Source organism: Anopheles gambiae, chromosome 3 (assembly GCF_943734735.2).
Source record: "Anopheles gambiae chromosome 3, idAnoGambNW_F1_1, whole genome shotgun sequence".
Lineage (NCBI taxonomy): Eukaryota > Metazoa > Arthropoda > Insecta > Diptera > Culicidae > Anopheles > Anopheles gambiae.
Window position 1 is genome coordinate 19,511,081 of NC_064602.1, and position 22,085 is coordinate 19,533,165.

Below are 22,085 nucleotides of genomic sequence, written 5' to 3' on the forward strand. Positions count from 1 at the left end.
GCTTCTGCACGGTTTTCACCGCGCACAAAACAATACGCAGGTTTTGTGATGCGGCTTGAGGGTACTAGTTGGGCAATATTAACTGATAACAGAACAAAAAAGCATAACAATAAATTTCACGCATTTTTTCTGATAGCACTTCAAGAGAATAGTCAAAATTGAAGCGAGAAGCGAGTGTTTGGTACAAAAGAAGCAAACAAACAAGGTGAATTACCACAGTTGATCTGTCACTCGCATATGACAGATGGTCGTGTGGATGACAAAACGTCAATACAGAATTCGTATTTTCCGTTGTACTTTCTTAGTCCAGGAGTGGAAAGTGTCGAAGTATGTATAAAAATACAAATAAAATAAGTAAGACTTGTAGGGGATGTTTGTTTGTACATCTTTTGATTTGGGTCTCCATGAAAAATAATTAAAGAAATATTTAAATTACCACATTAAGTTGTATTACAAGAATTTCTACCCTGTCTCTTGGTATAATTCGAAATAATTTGTATAAAATTATATTTTTTTAGCTGATGTGAAAAAATACATAAGAAAAATAGAGCTTTTCACAAATCGCTGACCCGCAGACTCTGCAATTCATTCAATCTTGGCCATTTTCTTTCCAACTATTAGCCTACCAAATCAAACGGCACACACCACCACACTCGAAATTACACGGATTACGAATTTATTGTTTTTTTTTTTCTCTCAGTTTTAAACGATGCTAGAAACTAAACTCTGATTTCTAATCAGCTGCTGAAAAGGAAACTAGTTCTGCACACGGTTCTCCTTCGGGCTATCAACCACACATACGCGCACACACACGACCATGCGCTCAATTTTAAAATAACAATTTAAACAACGAACCATTCCAATAATCTATTTAGACACTGGAGAAATGATCGTGCGAAAAAAGGGAAAGCAAAAAGAAACATTAAACCGCGAACCAATTCTGCTGTTTTTGCTTGTTTGTTTTTCACTACACATATATATGCACCTAACACGTGAATTTTGACGCGCATTGTTTTTTTTTGTTATGTACAGACTTCGCTTTTTTAATATGTATATTTTACAGAATCTCGATTGCACAAATTGAACAACATACACGCACGCACGCAACACACACACATACAAACATACATTCGTTTCTCTTTCTCTCTCTCCTGTTCTCGCTAACCAAACGTTATCATTATCAATTAGCGTCGAACAACTATTATCGGGGTTATTATCGGGGGGTGTTTAAATTCTGACCAACAATTAGCTGAAGTAACGGGGTATAAAGGGAGAGAGAGACAGGTGTTAGCAATAAAAATTGGGGCTTTTTTGTTAGCTAAGGCATACCACGTGGTACGATGGTCGTCGCACGTGATCTCTAACGAGAAAGGATTATTCAGGATGGAAAACAGATATCAAAGAAGAAAAAACAGGGAAGTACAAAAGCAGTACACAATCATAATCAACAGTTTCTTCTCTTCCATTTCCGACCCTCTCACCTCACACATATGACATGGACGATGCTGTGCTCAATCCTCTAATTCTTGTATTTTTTTTTGCTATTATTTGTTAAACGTATAACTAATTGTTTAAGGACACATTCTCTTCTTTTCCATTAAAAAAAAGTACACTCTGCAATTGACTGCCTTTCTGTGTCTGCACCTTTTTTTCTTCTTTTTTGATAAAAAAATGATAAAACTTTTTAAAATATATGTATAAAAACGCTACACCGTCCCCGTGCACAAGGTCACACCGCCACAAACACCTCATTAACTCCAAAAGGAACAACCAAACGTTCAACCAAGCGCTAGACGACAGACGGTATTAACGTTCAAACTTCAATCGCTGGCTCTCTTTCTCACTCTCTCTCTCTCTCTCTCTCTCTCTCTCTCTCATTCATCAAAATGAAACAAAAACGAAAACAAAAACGCACGAAAATGTAACCTTATTGCACGGGAGGCACGGGGGAGAGAAGAAGCAAAACTTTCTTATAGGAAGTGTCTAGCGCGAAAAGATCTTTCATCAAAGAGCGCACAGCAGGCAAGAGGGGACACGACGTTTCGCTTAGAAATCATCGTCCCATCCGGACAGATCATCCGGCGGAGGACCATCCGGATCGGCCGGATAGTCATCAAAGTTGGCCGTATCGACGACGCTCTGTACCTTGGGCAGGATCGGCGGCGGCAGTGAACGATTCCGCAATCCTTCCCAGTAGAAGCCATCGAACCATCTGTAGGAAAGAATTAAGAGCATTATTAGTGTCTAGCGGAGCTCTGATTGCGATGACAGTGTCTTCATCAGGCGTCAAACACACTTACTTGTGCTTTTGGATTTCACTGATGCCGCCTCGCTGGTAGCCGAGACGCTCGGTCGGATTGTCCCGGCACAGCTTCTTGATCAGCGCACTGGCATTGCGGGTGATGTTGCGCGGGAACTCGATCGCATCGATACCCTTCAGGATGATGTTGTACGTGCGCATCGGATCGGCTCCAGTGAACGGTGGCGTACCTGTGAAACACGAGAAACCATTAGAAGAGATCCACAGGAACCCACTCATTAATACGAGCGAAAACTTACCGGTCAGCAGCTCAAACATGAGCACTCCAAGCGACCAATAGTCGGCACTGATGTCATGGCCACGGTTAAGAATAACTTCCGGCGCTACGTACTCCGGCGTACCGCAGAACGTCCATGTTTTGCGACCTGTTGAGAAGATTCGCGGAAACAAAACAGATCATGAGCATCTTGAATTCACCAAAACGTATCTCGCGCTCTCTTTCTCTCTCTCCTTACCTGATTGCAGCTTCTTAGCGAATCCAAAGTCCACCAGCTTCACGTACCCCGACACATCCAGCAGCAGATTCTCCGGCTTCAGATCGCGATAGATAATGTTGCGCGAGTGCAGATAATCGAACGCCTCCACCACGCAAGCCGTGTAAAAGCGCGTAGTGCCATCATCAAAGTGGCCACGATCGCGCAAGATCGTCCACAGCTCCCCGCCCAGGCAGCTTTCCATCAGCATGTACAGGTACTTGCGGTCCTTGAACGTTTTGTACAGCTTCACGATAAAGTCACTGTTCGCCTCGCTCATGATCTCCTTCTCCGACATGATGTGCTGCTGCTGGCGCGTCTCCACGATCTGTGCCTTCTTCATCTGCTTCAGCGCGAACGAGCGCGACTTGTCCTGGGCCAGCTGGACCAGCTCCACCCGCCCAAAGCCACCGACGCCGAGCGTCGAGATGACGCGCAGATCGGACAGCTTCACCTCTCGGAACTCTTCCCAAATCCTTAGAAAAAAGAGTAGGAAGACGCATGATTAGGACATTGATCTCAACCAGTAGACGTAGTGTCAGGCTGTTAGTGGTGTGCTCTCTGGAGCGCACCCGCGACTCCGAACCATCTCAGGCTATTTTTATTGCGATTCCGACTCCTGCAACAAAGAAACCACTAGTTTCGGTAGGAGTCGTTGGAGTCGGAGTCGTCCGGAATTGTCGGGAGTCGTTAGAGCCAGAGTCGGCCGAAGATGGTCTGCGGATGATTCCGACTTCAGACGACTTCGGACGACTCCGGACGTCTTCAGATTATTCCGGATGACTCCAGATGATTCCGGATGACTGTGAACGACTCCAGATGACTTCAGGCGACTTTAGACGACTCCGGACGACTTCGGATGACTGCGGACGATTTTGGATGACTACGGACGACTTCGGACGACTCCGAATTTCGACGACTTTGACTTCGGACGACTTCGACTTCGGACGACTCCGACTTCGGATGTCTCCAACTCCGGACGACTCCGACTTCTGACGACTCCAGAATATTCCAGGCGACTTCAGACTACTTCAGATGACCCTAGACGGCTCCAGCTATTGCTGGGAGGACCAGCCTTCTGGAGTCGGATCGGATTCTCTTTACCCCTCACTACAGACTTTACTTACTTCTTCCGCTGGCTAACACCCTCGTCGTTGTAGCGGTTTCGGATTTCGTCCAGGTTCGAGATCAGCTGGTTGAACGTGTCCCGGTCAATCACCAGGCAGGTAACGCCTTCCGGTGAGTCACAGATAATGTTTGCCGTGCGTAGATCATCGCTGTTTTTTTTTTGGGGAAAATAAAGACACTTTGTTAGCGATCACTCAATTCCCCTCTAAAGAAGTGTGTCCCTACTTACCCTTGCAGTGCCTTCTCGCCGAAGAAATCACCCTTCCCGAGCGTGCGGATGAACTTCTCCTCCTGCGTGTCCGGCTGGCGTATCGTGACGCGCACCTGACCCTTCGAGATGATGAAGAACGTGTCGCCGCGGGCACCCTGGCGGATGATGTAGTCACCCTTCTGGTAGTAGCACTCCTCCAGCACGTCCGATATTTTGCACAGCGTGTCCTCCGGGAGGTTTTTGAAGATCGGCACACTGAAATAGAGAGAAGTAGCGTTAGCAGTGGAAAAGTACTTACAAAGTGATGCCAAAAGACATTAAATGTATCTAAATCAAACAGAATTACCCAGAAACAATCAACAAACCGGTGTGGGGTGATGGTTACAGTTACTTTGATCCAACAATTTTCAACAACCCTTTTAAATCCTGGTTTGCAGCTGTGGACATGGTTGCCCAAGGGCAACTAGATCCCATTGTTGTTTAGCAGGTGCGAAAGCACGCATAAAAACCCTCCGACAGTGTTGACCTCACGACCATACCGGGTGTAAACATTGCCTAAGCAGGTTGCCCCAAACCTGGTGTTTTGCCCAGTGTTTAGCCGGCTCCATCCGGCATGCAAACAATAGTACCGGCGGGTGGTGGTTAGTTTTTAGCCACACATGCGGTGCGCAGAATAATGCGTTTTGCCGTAATGTGGCCCTGATCAGTGGAAGGGAAAAGAGGTAAGTACACGCACAAACACACCGTGTCCAGCGGCACTAACTATCATCGGGGAGGGGGAGGGGGAAGCCCCAGCAGTCAAGGGTAATGTCCTAAACCGTGACCACAGCCGAGGTTGATGCCACCATGTAGTTGCTGTTGTGTTGCATATGCTTTTTTCGCGGTTTATTGCGTTCCGAAGTGTGTTTGTGCGGGTGTCATAAATACGGTTTGACGGTTCGTCTTTGAGGATGAACGATGAGGGTCAACGTGGGGAATTGATTATGCATGTCACATTACCCACCACATACACACACGCCGCTTGGTTGTGTGTGCCCGGGTGTAATGATGGCCCTGATGACGTAATGATGGCAGAGACCGACCAGTAGATTTTGACTGCGTTTTGTGCCGCCCGGGGAGAGGGTTTAATTTACCATCGATGTAAAGGAAGGTTTTATGGAGAATGAGTTAGTAGGTCACGGTGGTCGGAAAGAGTGTATGCGTGTGTGTGTGTGCCATTATAAATGCAAGATAAACGAACGGTATTTGGTTTTTGTGCCGTTCCAGCGCACGTCTTAAATGTGAGAACTTCAAAGGAAATGTAGCAACAAAAGCTGAATAAGACACTGAATTGTCCGATTTTATGGCACCTGAACCGAGAGGTTTGCATTTATAACGGCAGGTTTTAATGCAAAACTGCATACAAAATGCAGAAAACTGCACTGAAATGCATCTTTGTTTTCTCCCCATGCATAATTGTTTCTGTTTTGATGCTCCAGAATCGTAAACGATTTAATGCATTTTTTCTTTCTCTCTCTATTTTCAGGAACTCTTTCCAATGAACTTTCCCCCTTTGGTAGTCAGCAATATCTTATGTCATCATAACGCTCCTCCCCAACCACACACGCCAACATCATTCTCACAACACACACACCCATTATGTGACGATTGGGGCGGCATCATCACGGGGCCTCCATTCTCCCTCTTTGCATCACAAATCGAATGGCACGCGACTGCATAAGTGGCGCTGCACTCACTATGAAATCAAGTGCAGCACAGGTCGCAACAATCGGAATGTGCTGCCACATTGCACACAGCATCGAAAACAAAGCGCAGATAGGAATACCTGAAGGTATGAAAAGACTCCTACTGTGAGTCGATGCGCGATGGTAATAAGAAAAATGGAAAATCTATTCACTAATCAATTCGTCTTGAATCACCCCCTGCCAACATGATATCGCCGTGAAGGCCACCCATCCAAGCAAAAGGCGGCAAAAGGCCGGCCGCCGGACAAAAGAACCAATGCGAAAAAAGAGCGCGATGAAATAATGCGTTAATTACAAAGCTGCCAGGGGAATGAATGAATGAATGAGACCTGTTCACACGCTGCCAGCTGAGCCGGTATCGGTGCTCGGGGCAAATAGATTTCTTCTGCAGTCACCGACATCAGGTGCAACAACACACAGAAGCCAGCGTCGTAAAAGAACACCCCCCAACGATGGCCTTCCCACACCCCCAGAAGGCTCTCTCACACAGAGTGTGTCTGGGGCGAGGAGCAAGCGATAGTAGTAGCAGCAGCAGCAGCAGTAGCCGCGGCGAGAAACAAATTAAACGATAATAGAACGCCAAACAAATGGTTTGCGCGAACGTGCAAAAGAGGCTGCTCTTTTCAAGTCATTTGGGGTGAGGGAAAAGAAATTAAACCAAAAAATGGACATCCCAACCACCACTAATTCGCGTGCCAAACGTGCCCTGAAGGTGGCGAGTAAATGGGGTTTTGAAGACTTGATAATGAAGACTTAGCACCGGCGCAGTCGGGGACGTTCTGTTTCACCCAGCACGCTTCCCTCTTAATCGTTCTTGCGGGCTTTTGGCGTTCTTGTGCGGATGTGAAAGAATTGCAATTGGTTTCGCTCCGAGAGCGGCTTGATGAAGTCATCAACGGTATGTGGTCCGGGAAGGCCCACCCAATCCCCCGCTCCATTTCGCCGGCGTTGGAGAGATTTTGATGGGAACAAGACGGCGCTTGACTACTAGAAGCGTAGCGAAAATGGTTTATTATGAATCGGAAGGCGCGCTTTAGAGTGTTGTTTGTTCTTAGTTTATATCCATGGGAACGAGTTTCATCCGCGAGAATGATAATGATAACGTTTCGTGAGCATGATCAGAATGATCTTAGGAAGTGAGGAGAGATAGCAAGCTGAGACTGGACATTGTCCCCGCTTGATTACTCGATGAGGTCTTCCGAAGACACATCCAACAGAACTAGAAAAGGACAGCGATCGGCAAAGTACGGCTCGCAAGCTCCGCATGTGGCTCTTTGATATCGAGATGGCGGCTCTAAGCAGGTTATATATTTCATAGAACTTGCACACATTTTTGCTATTGGTTTAACAATTTGGCTCTTCACGTGAAAGTCTACGAACATTTTTGTAGAATTCAGCTCTTTCAGTCACAAAGTTTGCCGATCGCTAGAATATGAGATACTGGTAGAGCGATCTTATAGCTTCTTCATTGATGTAGAAGGCTTCTAAAGATAATTAGGTATCTTGGATATCTTATATCTTATACATTGTATCTTATACAATGTCATTTTTAGTAGAAATGCAACCAATTTCTGAACTCGTTGGAAATCAATCTTTAAAAAAGAAATGAGATAACCTGAACTTGTTCTTCTGAAAGCTCTAAAGCTATCTGGAATCATAAAACACTCCATTATTAGTGTGTGGAGTAATAATTTCAATAAGCTATCTGTGGTGATTTCCCTCTCGATCCCTACACTGTCCTACAGGCTTATAGTCATGGGCATGAAGAGACTGTCCTGATTCCACGTCCGACCAGTAGCTCTATGTACCAGTCTTCTCGAAAATCTGTTCTTTAAAATGTACTTCTAGACTTCCAAAGGTCTCTTACTGTATCTCAATGGTAAGCGATATTGCAAGATGATCATTGGAAGATGTCTTGTCTTGACAAGGTATCATTTAGACACCAATGATCAGTAAGACCTGATTGAAATTGAGTTCAAAAATCCTTTGAAGAGATGGCGTAGAAAGAAATTGACTTTTCATTTCATTCATTCATCACGAGTTACACGACTGAACCCTCATACTGTTTGATCTTCGTTCAGATCGTTTAATAGCCGGTACATCTAAAAGACTTTGGCTGTGTCTATAGACGTCTAGTATTGGAACCTGAATAACGTAAGGTAATCAATTATTTTACTTAACATTTACTTAACATAATAAGATCACAGGAACACTAAAGGGAATAAGGAGGAACAATCTTCTGTTGGCTCCTAAATCGTTAGTTAGGATGTTAAGGGCATATTGGCTAAAAACCTGAAGTAAAGTCCTCAGATCAGTAGATGATCTTTTGTTTTGTTACTGATCAGTTGATGTAGCTTAATATTGTACCACTTTGTTTGAACCTGAAGTTGCTTTCCTGTCTCCAATTGCTCAACATGAATCAAACTGTTTGGGCCCCAACGTCAATCATTGTCATCAAAACAGTTAATTCGAACAACCCTTCGTACAACCCGAACAAGCAATGTACAACCTTCTTTCACCGCAAACTGGTTCGCCTTTGTCCGTCGCACACGATCTTACGAAGTGAGAGAGAGCCCCATTTCCACACATCGATCGATCGAGCTGCATGCATACATTCATGTAACTCGTTCAAAATTTGTCCACAGCGCGTCGTCGCCCCCTTAAACGCTTCGGGCTAAATGCTACCGCAATAAACACATCCATTACGGGATGATTGTGGCACGAACATCAAACGATTGTGTTGAGGTGAGGTGTAAAAATGTGCCCCATTCCTCCTCACATCTAACAACACTGTCAAAACTCACGAACTGCAGCACAAACACACAGCATACCCCACACCCGTACTGATCGAACGAACGAAATGAATCATCTATTAAACGAAAAAAACCTGCCCCCGGGGGATGCTTTCGATTTCAGTTTTTTGCTTTCCTTCCTTCCTTACCGTCCTCTCTCTCTCTCTTCCAGCGAGGGCGAAGAAGGGTGGCAAGAGTTGCAAGACCACATTTGCAGCCACTATTGGATCCTGATGGGTCTCCCGATGGCGTAATTGGAAGTAGCGAAAGCGGGCCTGCCGCCCAAAACATGTGGGAATGGTTAAAATCCATCATCATTGCAGACCGAGAGACATGAAACAACTTTCTCAACTCCCGGCGTAGTGCGAGAAGTAGAGCAGCAGCACCCGAAATGGGCGAACTTTTGTGTCCAAAAAAAAAAGTTGGCCCCCACACCCGAGAGGACATTATGTCAGGGAAACAGGTTTCGTGGGTTTATGTCACGTAGCAATGGTTCTCCCAAGCGTACTGGCGGAGTCACAGTCCGCCTGATCCTTGTGACGTGTCTGTCCTTTCCTTGTGGAGGTCTTAAGTAACCCGAACATTATACACAAAACAATAAGCACTAGCAGAGTTTGGGTGGAAGGGAATGCGCTTTTATGATGGGTTGAGCTTCCGATGCACAATTAAAAGCACATGCTGTAACGCCACGGGGCAGGGTAATAAATTGGCAATCAGCCGGGGCGTTTGTGTGTGAAAACTTTTCGTGATCCTTTCACCGATCGATCAGGGGAGGGCTGCCGCCGCTCGTTAATCAACGGTATGACATATTCGTAAAGTACGCTTTTACGCAACGCAGATGACCTCACATCGCACCCCAAATGCGATTTCTTCGTGGAAAAAACGGGGTTAAAACGCATTGCATGTAACATTGGAGGCGCATAACAAGGGTGTCATTGGGTGCAAAAAACTATTTATATTTATGTTGTCTTACGTTGGGACAATAAGTAGAGGCTTTTGAACATATTAAAACGAGAGCTTTTTTTGTTGCATTGCTTATTACATCAACTCCAATTTCGGACGTGTTTTGCTCGCGTATCTGGATAAGCGTTTTCTTCCTGTCTGCCGAAACGCTGTCCAGCATTCAAGCAAACCAGTTAAAAGATCAATTACCATTACCTTCAAGCAGAGACCCACCACCACCCTATCATCCGGCGAACGAGGGGCGAAATACCGGTTGCAAGCAAACAGTTTGCCCAATGTACGGTTTGAAGAATTGCGAGGCAGGCGAGAGGCAGGAAACGTAAAAGGCCGGGGTGCCGCCCGATCAAAAACCGCCCTGATCTGACCATTCGGTTGCGACAACTGAATCAAAAAGTGAATGGAATCACACACTACGAAATGTAGAGTTGGTTGTGCGGTTGAGTTTTAATCGCTTGCGCACTATCAAAGAACTTGTTACTATTGGAACTGAAGGTATGATGTTGGTGGTCTGCTGGGGAATCGAGTTTTAATTGGTTTTGTCTACAAGACTGTGCTATAATGTCCTATAAATACATCGATCATGTCCATGTCATACTCCAACAGAACGATCATTACCAAACTCTTCAAGAAGTCACCATTCTCAAGTTCAAAGTTTTAATCAAACTTGACAAAAAAGGCTGTTAAATAGTTCCCAGGATCTAAACAAATCGGAGGGAACCATTTGAGCCTCTCCTTAAAGCCTTGTATTCTCAATAATGCATGTAATTTGCTGCTACTAAAATTACCGGGTTCCGCCAGCACCATCAGCCTGTCGAATGGCATCGCGTCGCTACGAATGCGCACATGGCCATCAGACCTTGTATCTTAGTTCCCACGACAAAACGGTACATCATAGCCGCCTTCCAAGAAAAGCCTTCCCATTTCGAACCATAAATCTGACGCAGACGGCGGCACCGACCGACCGACCGACCGACCTGATCGTGACAAATTGATCACTCGCTTCCGTTCGTTTGCGCCATCATTTGATAAATGTGACAGCTTGTGTGAGGATCTGAATTTGCAGAACAAGATCTGGAAAAATTTGAGGGAGAGAGCGAACTTTGAACTTACCTCTTGAGGAAATCGGAGTACTCGGCCTGCCGTATCAGCCCGGTGCGCATCATGATCGTCTGGAAGCATTGTCGCTCGATCGCCCACAGCTTGCAGTCGGTGGCGGCGGTGATGGTGGCCGTTCGCTGGCAGTGATACAGGATGGCTAGCTCGCCGAGCACCTTCGCACCGGACAGCGTGGACAGGTATTTGCCTTCGCGCGACACTTCGACGCGGCCCTCTGGGGGGTAGGAGAGAAATAGAGCAAAAAGAACAGGTTTCGTGATAAGTACGTGCGCATATCAGTGGTGGAGAAGGCGGACGATCTTAGTGCTCGAGCCGCCGCACGCGGTTCCATTCTTCGGTATGTCATTATGTCTTCATCGAAAATAGCGGAGCGAAAAACAAACCAATCCCTTATCAGATGGGCTGAAATGCGGAAGAACACGCACATGCACAACACATAGATATGTCCATTAGGAATGAAGGAACTGAGGACCATCTACGGAAGTTGCCATCACACACAGCGGTATAATGGAGGTTTCCGGGACAGCTATTCTGGTCACCGAGTGCCGGTGAGGCGAAACATTCCTTTCCTTGGCGCTCGCGCGCATACACACAGAGACAGAGAGAACTACCGCTAAAGCTTCCGTTCGGAGGCTTTTCTTTTAAAGGAATGGACAATGTAGGATCGAACGTTTGCGGACCAGTTTTCCCTCTCGTTTTTCACAAACATCCGCAGTTGCGAGCGGATTGCGTACACAATTCCAACCCTTCATTATGTCGACGAGGAGTTTGTTTTTTTATTCCTCCCTTTCCCCTCGGGAAAGTGCGGAAATGAGTGAAAAGCGTGCGTGCCCTTTAAAGCGAGCTTCAACGGCAAAGGACAGGTTTGGGTAGATTGTAGAGTGGAGTTTTTTATTCGAAGTGGAATGTGATCGCGAATCGGACGCAAAGTTTGAGGAGGAAGGATGGAAGATTAAAAATGAGGTTGACATGAGAGGTTCAGGAATGGGTTGACATGAGAGGTTCAGGAATGGGTTGACATGAGCAAAGGAATTATTTCAGCGTACGAATTATTACTACTGGCGTCTGCTGTTATAAACATAAAATATTTGTATTTTCTTTTAAATTTCCATACACAATTCCCCCACAAAGAAATAACCCTTTGAACTCTATTTTTTGCATGTTCCTGTTGGTGATACACTCGAGTTTGTTTACAGAACATCAAGAAGATCAGAACATCAATTCAATGAGTGGAGAGCAAAGCGTGTCTTTACTTTATAAAGCAAAAAATCCACAAATTTAACATCCTATAATGTTAGCGAGCAACTAGCAACTCAACAGACGAAGAAATAGAATCTTGATATACTCTTAATGCAAATAAGGACAAAACTCCAGGAATTCTTCGTCAAAAATTCGACAACGGTATCGGTTTCGACACTAGTGTCAGAACATTAAACATTAGTGTCAGAAGCAACTGTCGAGAAGGGCTTGGACATTAGGCAAAGAGTCTATGACTCAGGCCACAGCAGTTGAAACTACGGTACGACCCTGCGATCCTGCCAAAGGGCCGATCATACCTTGCCGAATATCTTTCCAAAGAATCGAAAAAACAACTTCTGTATACCAGAATTGCCGTGCTCTGTAAGTTTTAAAACCCACTTTTTTAAAGACTGGGACCTCTTCTATCTTCTTCTATTTGGCGTAACGTCCTACGCGGACATGCCGGCCTATACAGCCTTTCGAGACTTAATTCATTACCACGTAGCCGGATAGTCAATCCTTGCTACGGGGGACGATCCATTCTGGGCTTAAACCCATGACGGGCATGTCATTGAGTCGTTCGAGTTGACGACTGTACCACGGACCGCCCCCGAATTATAGACTGAGACACCGAATTAAAATTACAAATATGATTAATTCTGGAAATTCAAGTTAACCTTATGTTAGGACCACAGATTTCACAACATACATGGTTTAAACAGATGTTTGTCTGCAAAATCTATATGTAACATCTGTAAAATAGACAATTCAAAATATACATATCTAGCAAGTACACAGTGGCATACTACGGTTTAAATTACTTGTCCAGCAAAGGCAATAAGATACGTATCCGCTTGGTAGGGATCGATGCTATAATAGGGCAAATTAGTATTGTGAATTCAATAGATGATTATAGTAATATCTTGAATCCTATCTGTACTAAAAACTTTAACACAATGAGATATCCCAAAAAACTATGTTAGTGTTACGGCTATGAAACTAAGATCTGCAATCTATCTGGTGCCAAACCAAGTATATAATAAACCTTTCCGTTGCCTTACATAAATCAATCACGACATCAGGACAATACACCGGTGGTGCCAGCAAAAAGAGCAAAAAACCACAATTTCGTAAGCCAAAACCAATGCTTGCCCGCATAAAATACCCGCGGTGTGGTGCGCACATTCACAGCTTGATTGGGCTGCTATATTGCGGGCGCGCGCGCGAAAACAACTCCCCCCCGTTTTTGGGTGCTGCAAAATTTTTAACCACTTTCATTGCAGGGATATAGAAATGCCCATCGTTCGCACAGAAAAAGACACTCAAATCACCCAACGACGCCGATGGTGATGATCATGATGATGATGATGATGGTGCCATTTACAGGTCGTAAAAACTGTTGACCAGCAGCAAATTTGACGCCACCACCCGGGGGGGCTACATTTCGCGCACACCCTAACTACTCCCCGGCGGCCATTGCGATGGGTGCGAAATTGCGATCGTACACGGATCGCGCGCGTGATACGCGAAAATACATCCAATTGGGCTTTGTGGATCACCAACTGCGCGTGGTTTGCGACGATGAGGGAATAATTATCCATCCATCGGATCGTCGATTTGCCTTCGAGCGTGTGCACACGTATGCACGGTGTTCTAGTTTGGTTGTGATTGTTGCATCAGAGGGCCACACATAAATCAAACTGCAATAGCGCGCAGAGAGCACGGACATGCGGTTACAGATGTGCAACAACAAGATCCCACTCTGCGCTTGTGTGTAGCGCTTCCAAAGGTTTGCGATCTTCGGTGTAATTGTACCGATCGAAAGTCCACTTTGTGTTTACGTTCGATTAGTCCACTTTGTATGCGCGATTTGCCTGTTTCGAGGCATTATTTGCCCTGTTACAGACAAACGAACAAGTGATACATATTTAGGGGTAAGGGGGGACACCACAAAAGTGCGTCATTCACTGTCGAAACAAAAGCGCTACAAAATTCTACCACATTTGGTATGGGGTGGTAGTTGGCATGAATTAAAAACCGTAGGAAAAAAAATGGAAGCACTTGCGCATAATGAGCCTCAGCGTTACGTTCTTCACGCACAGCCCTTCATGCGTACATCAGTTGTGGCAGTTTTTGTATATTTTGATATGCCGTTTTTGTTTATTAATTTTAATGATGAGCAGTAATAAAAACAAAAAAAACAACCCCACCTGCGCTTACCTAACGGTAGCGTGGTTGCCGCGGCTTTATCGAAAGGGCTCGAATAAAGTGGTAGCGGGAAGCTGAATTTAATGCTGCTTTATTTAAATGCCTAATTAAAAGGGATTACGGTGCCAGCGGACCCGCGGTGGCATCGTTTGGCTTAAAGGGCTTTTTTTTCGTTCGGCTAGAAAGCAACAAGATTATACAATGGCAAAAAGTGGAGCACAGCAGATATTAATATATTCATTTTTCACCCTCACGAGCGGAATTATTCAGACCCTTTGCTTCACTTAACAGTAAGTGCACGCGTTGAAGGCATACTCTGCCGGGACGTTTAAACAAGTGCATCTAAACAAATTGCATCGTGTGCATTCCTTTTCCCGGGTACCACACTCCCGCTTTGCAAGACCTTCGATGCTTCGAGCTTGAGCGGTGGTCAACGTCGATTACTCCGCGTGCTGTCAACTGTCAAGCCCATGTCAACTGATGTTGATCGATGATCCGTGTCGGCCGGCCCCATAGTCATCACGTTGTTCCATCACCACACTAAACGCGACTAAACAAAGCGCCGTGCACTTGAGACATGCCGTTGTCTACCGCACACACAAACACACACTCAGCAACGGTGCAGCGACATGTATGTTGCAACTCGCCGGCAACTTGCATATTATCGGTTCCGCTAGCCGCGATTGGCCGGCGGTCTGTGTGGATATTAAATAATTGCCCTTGCACCATGCAACCCCCCAATGGTATGCAAGTGGAGCCCTAGCGTGTGGAACGCCGGCGAATGTGCTGTCACTTCTTTTGTGCTGCAATCTGTCCATCCCCGTCCTAACCTAACACGCTCAATGGGAGGTGGTGACCGGCCAGCCATTTGATGTGAATATTCGAAGGGCACAACACCACTACGGGGTGGAAAGCTTTCACGACAGACAGGTTTGTGGGCAAGGAGAAAGGGGGAACTGTTGTGCAGTGATAATTATTGTATTGAAGGTTTTAAATGCGGAGAATGAAGCATGACAACGGATATGATAATACAATTTAATCCATGATAGAAGAAGGTGTTTCTTATCATTAGATAAAACATCACAAAAGACCTATGTCTGAGCCACAAGAAATCGTATATTACTACGAATTGATGCAAGGTCAATCGTTACTTCATTTTTTTATATATTTGTTTGTAATAAGCATAGGAGGTCTTACATACACCTTTCAAACACTTTTGAGATGACTTCATTATAAATATCATTAGGTCGCTTGGGTACTTCAAGATATCTAGATGGAATACATCACATCAAAGTTTGGAGATATCAGCTCAAATTTGCAAATAGCAGTGCCGAATCACGTATGACTTTGGAAATTCCAACGAACCTCTGAGATACCACGGCTTGGCGGACGTAAAAGTTCCTGATCTTTCTCGTGTTTGATCATGTCATGTAACATTGTAAACTGAGTAGTTTTTATATCCTACGGTGTAGGATGTAGGTTATCAATAAAGCTTTGTAACTAGAAACTACTGATGCCTCAAGGTACTATTTCCAACCGAACAGCTTCTAAGAAGGGCTCCAAATTTGCTTTGTTAGAAGTCTCCGGCTTTGATTTTATTCGTTTGAATGTATTCTACCAGATGCATTCGTCATTTGTCCCGCTACAAATGTCCTTCATAGGCTTAAACATCTTCTTCTGGATATTCAACTGCTAATTCTTTACTTCATATAGCATCTGAAGCTAGTTCCGAGGATATTGGCGGTTGTTTGCTGATGGTCGAATATGAAGATCCTGATAGAAATTGTGTTCATGATCTTCGTGATATGTCTCAACCGTCTTAATCTGTAACTTCTAACCCTGATGTATCTGACTGTTCATGCACTCTTTACGTTTTATTAATTTCAGCATTTTTTAGATACTCTTTGTATGTCATTGTTTTAATTTATCGATAACGTCCACAACGAGTTATAGTACAAGTTTCATACATCACCGCCTGTCATGTCCTACCACTCATTCAATCAGCAAAGATGCATTACAAAACGGTTTCAGATTTCCTGTAGCACCTTTAAGATAACCCATCATTATGACATCTTGACCAACAGCACACTTTCTTCTTTTGCAATATCCATCATTACCCAGCCATGGCTGGTTGGTTGCATTTGCAATGATAAACAAAAGTGAAATCAGTAATTAAAACACACGCAGGCAGGCACATTGCGACGTATTGCAAAAATGCAACATGCTATTTATCGCGCGTTCATCTGCAAATGCATCTCTGCATTAAACATGTAACCACGGCTAAGGGGCTGCTTACACGCACAGTGTGGCCAGGTCCAGTTAAGCTATTCCAGTAGTAGCAGCAACACCACATCACAGCATTAAACGGTTTCTCCCCCTCCCCGGGTTCGCGATAAAGTGATCCAATCGAAAACGGAAACCACACCACTCTTTGAGCTGGATGTCACCACCACCATATATCAGAAGATGGTGTTATTTCCTTCTGTTGGGTACCGTATAGTAAAGGAAGTTTCGCCGCGTCATGATGCCGGAAGATGCGACCGCAAAAAACAGAGCCCAGGTGCGATCGTGATAGGGTTACCGATAGGGATGTTATAGTAGTTTGGTGGTGAGAGATTGCGTAAGCCCAAAGGTAGCCGCGCCACGCCATTTGTAACGAACCGTCACGGCGGCTCCCCGATGATATGAGATGGACGTGTGCCACACCGCCACAGACACACACACACGCATACCACCGCAGAGAGCATGATGATGGATTGCGGAACTGCAGACAAGCGGACACAGTCCCAGTCGCTGTGGGACGGTAATAAAGCATAGAAGAAGCTGCTGTGCGATGGCACACATAATTTTCACCCAACATCACATCACAGGCCGGAGTGGGTGGGTGTAGAACCGTCCTCCACCGAAAGAGGGCCAAAACCGTGATGGACAACCCGCTCAGTTCACAATCCGTAACGGCACAATTTTGCACTGCTGACATCGCGCAATTAACCTACAAATATTGCTTGCAGTGAGTTGCTGCTTTTTTTGTTGGGACGGCAAGTTTTGCAAAATTTTATGAAGAAAAATTGCCACCGGAAAACACATCACCCCAGAAGGGCGGTGCGGATTGGCAATTTTCTCTTCAAACGAAGTCCGAAGAGAAGCCATCTCTCCGCCCGCTTAATGTCGTCGTAAGGTACGCCCTTTACATTTAAGCGTTCTCCGGTCCGGGGGGGGGGGTTTGCTGGTTGTGTATTGTTTTGCGCGTGAATATTTTCTCCCAGTCAAACAACAACGCTGTAATTATTACACACTTTGATGAACATCCTCCCGAAAAAAGCACACAGTGTTCCCAGCGGACGAAGACGAATGTGTAGTCGTCTTTGGAGGAGGAGGATCACGTTCCTGGTGCTATCTTCCCGGCCCATTCTACAGCGCTTGCGCAATTGCCCGTAAGGTAAAACGGGCTGACAGCTGAGCGCAGGAACAAGGAGAAAGTTCACACTGTTGGACGCGGTTGGAGATGGAGAGTTCAAGTATATGTCAGGAGGTCAGTGAAGGTAGGCGCGCGTATGCGAAGCAAAAACGTAATTAATTGTACATGAGGAGTGCAAACAGATCATCTTTCAAAAAAACCTTACAAAAGCAATTGAACGTTGTAGGAAAAAAGGAAAAGCAGATAAGAAAGTACAATTGTACAATGAAGGTTAAAGTAAGAGCACCAAACCGTACAATAGAATTGTTCTTCAGACGGTACTACTTCAGGCACGGCATTGCCCCAAACCCCTCGGAAAGCAGGCCAAGACCTAGTCTCCTCTGGATGTTATTTCGGGAAACCCCGTTGGTATACTAAAAGGAGAAACAATTTCCAGCTCCAAAACACTTCACTCGTTGTTTGATTATCCATCGTTAGACGGGCTAAGTACTACTCTACCCGCATTACACACACGCCACCGCCGTATGCAAACGGACGCTGAAAGCTCCGCGAAGCGGAAAGAAAGCCACTGTTTGAACCAAAACGCGATGAATGAAAAACCGTTTGATTGATTGCTGAAGCAAATACTGGGGGCTCTCTTTCTACTGTTCGGAGGGGGGCTGGCTGGTTGTTGTTTTCCATTCACTCCGTTCCGTCCACGTGTGCTTTCTTCAACTCATTCGACTGGTACGATTTGGTGTGAAAATTAATCATAGTTGAAAGCGAACGCACTCAAACACACACACACGCTTATAGGAGGAGATTGACCGATTCTCGCTATTATCGATCCGGTCGATGGACCCCGGGTTTCGCGTTCCGGTGTGGACGGGTCCCTGAAAAGTCCGTCATTTCTTCCTCCATCTACCTACTCCCGCTTAGGAGAACGTAACTGGGTTAAACATTGCTAGCATTCAACGCAATCCATCGGCTAAAGTACGGGTTGTTCCACAACAGCGCATGAAATTTAGCACGGCTCATTCACCTTTTCAACAACTCCCCTTCCTCGTCGATTGGATTGGTCAAAATTCGGTTAATACGTCCACTACAGTACACAGCAGCTGTAGCGTTTATTTGGTTCCGTTTCCGTATTGCGCCTATTGCTTTTCGCGCACTCACTCTGGAGGGTTTTATTTTCGGCGTGGATGATGTGAGGTTAGTTTTTACGGCCACAACCGTTCTCGCGGGACGGTTCATTTATTGATAGCGGGTGCTCGTTGGTAGGTCAACGAGATGCATCGTCTTGAGGCGGGTTGTGCTGAAAAGCATTGATAGTATTTAGGGCTCCTGGTGGCGATTATTGAGCGGATGAGCCGTGTACGTGTGGCAGGAGGCTCTAGAGCCGTGTGAAAGAGGTTTTAGCAAACATGTGGTCTGCGATAGGTTTTTAGATCATAGTTAATCAAATGAAGATATAGAGGTTTGAAGTAGGGCTTTGATTTGAACGAGATAATTTAGAAAATTGGATATTAAATTGGAAATGTAAATTATGTTTTTGCACTGCCGTTAAAGAATACTTTTACCAGTTTTTTCTTTCAATAAGTATTTTTAGTGAATAAACATATACTATTCAATACGGCGAATATGTCTCTAAGATCAAAATTTAATATACCTTAGGTATTTGATGGACAGCAATCTTTAATGGTTAATAAACTGTCCACGGAGTGGTTCTTCAGACACTGGCAGTGTGTCGATTTATAACCAACGTTTTCAAATCAACCTTCAAAAAGGCGGCTTTGATCTTGTATTTGAAGGCGCTCCCGTGATACAGGCATAAAATGGGCAGAACTCAACAACATGCCAATAATCGGATCAAATCTCGTACCGACCGCGCCCTTCTCCATGTCTTATTATGGGTGAGCCCAATCAATCACAGACGGTGTAAAGGTCAAGAAATCACTCCGCAACAAGTGGAATGAAGTTAGAGACTGATGCAGTCCTCACTGCATTAAATGGAAGTGACTGTAGAATGCCTACATAGCATACGGAGAATGATTTACTTGTCTTGAAGAATATGATCTGAAAAGTTGTAGTATCATGATGTACGATTTTTTGTGCGGTTTTATATTAACTAATTTGTATTTTTGGTATCTTCGTTCGACTTCCTATTTTGTTAATTAAAATTAAATTTAAGCTGTTTTGCCAAGCAGTTCCTGTTCCTCATTCCAACAATCTCTGATCTTCTTATAAATAAGCTTCAATTCCGTCTGAGTTTTGAGCCGCAGACTGAGGCTCAGAGGCAATCACGATTACTACACACAATCGTAACAAGAACATACCAAACAATACTTAAACAACATTGTTTTTGTCCTGTCATATTCATCTCATCGTATTACGTGCTTCCAACAGCAAAACAGTAAAAGGAAATAACATTGTACTAGCTTTTTTGTTCTATTTTGTTTCCTTTAGATATTTCCTGCTTTTGGAAGACTTCCTAGTCATAATGCTTAACCCCCGCTTACTTAACTGCGTGCAAACATTATTAAAAGTGTAATCGCAAATGCATTCCCTTCCACGTTCGTCAAAGTGCAGTGACACGATTAGCGCAACCACGAAGAAGAAGCTGAATTCCTCAGGCCTTCCCGCGTGTTTACCAAACACAAAACCAAACACGATAACTGGACTGTGCGAATTACCACACCTCAACGTATGTCTCTCCTCGCGGTACGTTCGAGGGAGGCATACATTATGAATGCCAAAACAACGTTGGGTCCGTTGCTCCCGCCACATCGCGCTTTAGCAAACATTTGCATATTTTTGCACCATTAGGCAGTATGATGATGACATGGAGCAACAGCAACAGCCAACATCGAAATTGCGACTTATGATTACTCAATCCACGCGAGTCCTCTTTCTAGGGTGTGAGTGAGCTGTTGAAACCGGATCATCGAAAACGACCGGCTTGTTCCGTGTCAAAATTCAGCAAAGTGCATCGGTAGCTCAGTCCCGCTCAAGTTACTGTTCTTGCTGATCCACTTGCTCAGTCTGAGTCATCTCTTTGGCAGCGGATGATTCATAGGGTGGTGGTGTTTGGTTCGGTGATTCACAGCCGGTTCTTGAAAGTTAGATGGGCGTTGGCGAGAAGCAGCACCTTCCAAAACCAAAAGCACCTTCCTAGAAGGGAAGGTTATTTGACCCATTTTCTGCACCGAAAACCACATCCTCTTGCAAAACTGAAACAGCAGCAAAAAAGGGGGCATACACACTTCAACAGGAGGTTTAGTTGGGGAGAAATCATTAGGTTCCAGGGTTTTTAGGAGATATACAAAAATGAAATCGGAAGATTCAGTAACTTTTGCGTACTTCTGTACTTCTCAGAAGAAAGCTCCAGAATGTCCAGAAAGTCTCTACCCCCATTGCCGTGCCCTTATTTCTAGAGATACCACCATATCTAATACCTTCATCAAGGTTAACCAATTTCTTTGATAAACAGCAATTTGCTTCTCCCCTTTTTCCTAACCTACTTCGCAATAGGGGTCACAATTAAAAGCCTAACACAAAGCTCATCCTCGCCCTCCACTAATCCATCTCCGATGAAAGGGATACGCAAACCGTTTGTCCCTGTTCCACACTAATCTTCCTTAAACCTTAAGATCTTGCACTGATCCCGAGCAACCAATCTTTCCAACCATGCCCTTTTCTGCCTCCCTACGAGTGGAGAGACGGTTAGTAGGACATAACACCAAGCCCGTTGCTTTTGATTATTTTTTACCAGAGGTTGACAGCAAATCGTCGTCACCGTTGGCGTAACACAAATTGTCTTGCGGAGCGCGCGCACTTTTCCAATTCTTTCCCTCCCCGAAAAACAGTGAAGTGGAGGAGCTGGTGGCGGCGCGTCATACTGTGTTGGCCGTGGTGCCGCAGTGCAATTGCTTAAGCGCGCAATTATTGTCCCTCGGTACGGCTAACGGCAGTACACACTGCAGGGTACTACACTGTCGAAGCGCAGACCATTTTTGAGGCCAATAGGACACAGCAGTGAAGCACACTGCTGTGTGGACTCTGTTTGGTTTTCGGAAACTTGTCGTTCGTCTAACAGCGATCGATTGCTTGTGAAAATGGTTTCAAGTGACCCCGCTTATTCTGGGTGTTTGGGAGGTAAGAGAACCCAACGAAACGAGTACGTACTTCGATCGTTAAGGTGTATGATGATGATGATGATGATGATGGTGCTTTTGTGCTGGTTTCTTCTGTTTGGTGTACTCGTCAAAATTTGGAACTTCTCTTCCGTGATTGAGCCATTACCGTGTGCAGCGAGTTTGGCTTCATTTCCGCGTTCAAAAGCGAAGGATGCCGCTTAACAAGCGCTCGCGATCGTCACTGCGGTGGTGTGCATTTGGGTGACTTCGCACAGCGTTAAACGTTCCGAAGTGATTTCGCTTAATTAAATCCATGAATTGAGGTGAGCTCAGATGTACAAGTGCGCTCAGTAACAG

At 45.0% G+C, this 22,085-nt stretch overlaps 1 protein-coding gene across 18 annotated transcripts in view; it reads right to left on the minus strand.

Moving 5' to 3' along the window:
- Positions 1 to 652: 652 nt before the first annotated feature.
- The window catches only part of LOC1279830 (cGMP-dependent protein kinase, isozyme 2 forms cD4/T1/T3A/T3B), a 130,095-nt gene continuing 108,662 nt past the window's right edge, over positions 653 to 22,085 (minus strand). For all 18 annotated transcript variants that reach the window (XM_061659482.1, XM_061659479.1, XM_061659475.1 and 15 more), the window contains 7 exons: positions 10,743 to 10,962; positions 4,151 to 4,387; positions 3,921 to 4,070; positions 2,776 to 3,269; positions 2,560 to 2,685; positions 2,301 to 2,490; positions 653 to 2,212 (listed from right to left, as the gene is read on the minus strand). In XM_061659482.1, the coding sequence (XP_061515466.1) occupies positions 2,047 to 2,212; positions 2,301 to 2,490; positions 2,560 to 2,685; positions 2,776 to 3,269; positions 3,921 to 4,070; positions 4,151 to 4,387; positions 10,743 to 10,962 (1,583 nt within the window). In that variant the 3' untranslated portion in view covers positions 653 to 2,046. The remainder of the gene's footprint in view (positions 2,213 to 2,300; positions 2,491 to 2,559; positions 2,686 to 2,775; positions 3,270 to 3,920; positions 4,071 to 4,150; positions 4,388 to 10,742; positions 10,963 to 22,085) is intronic.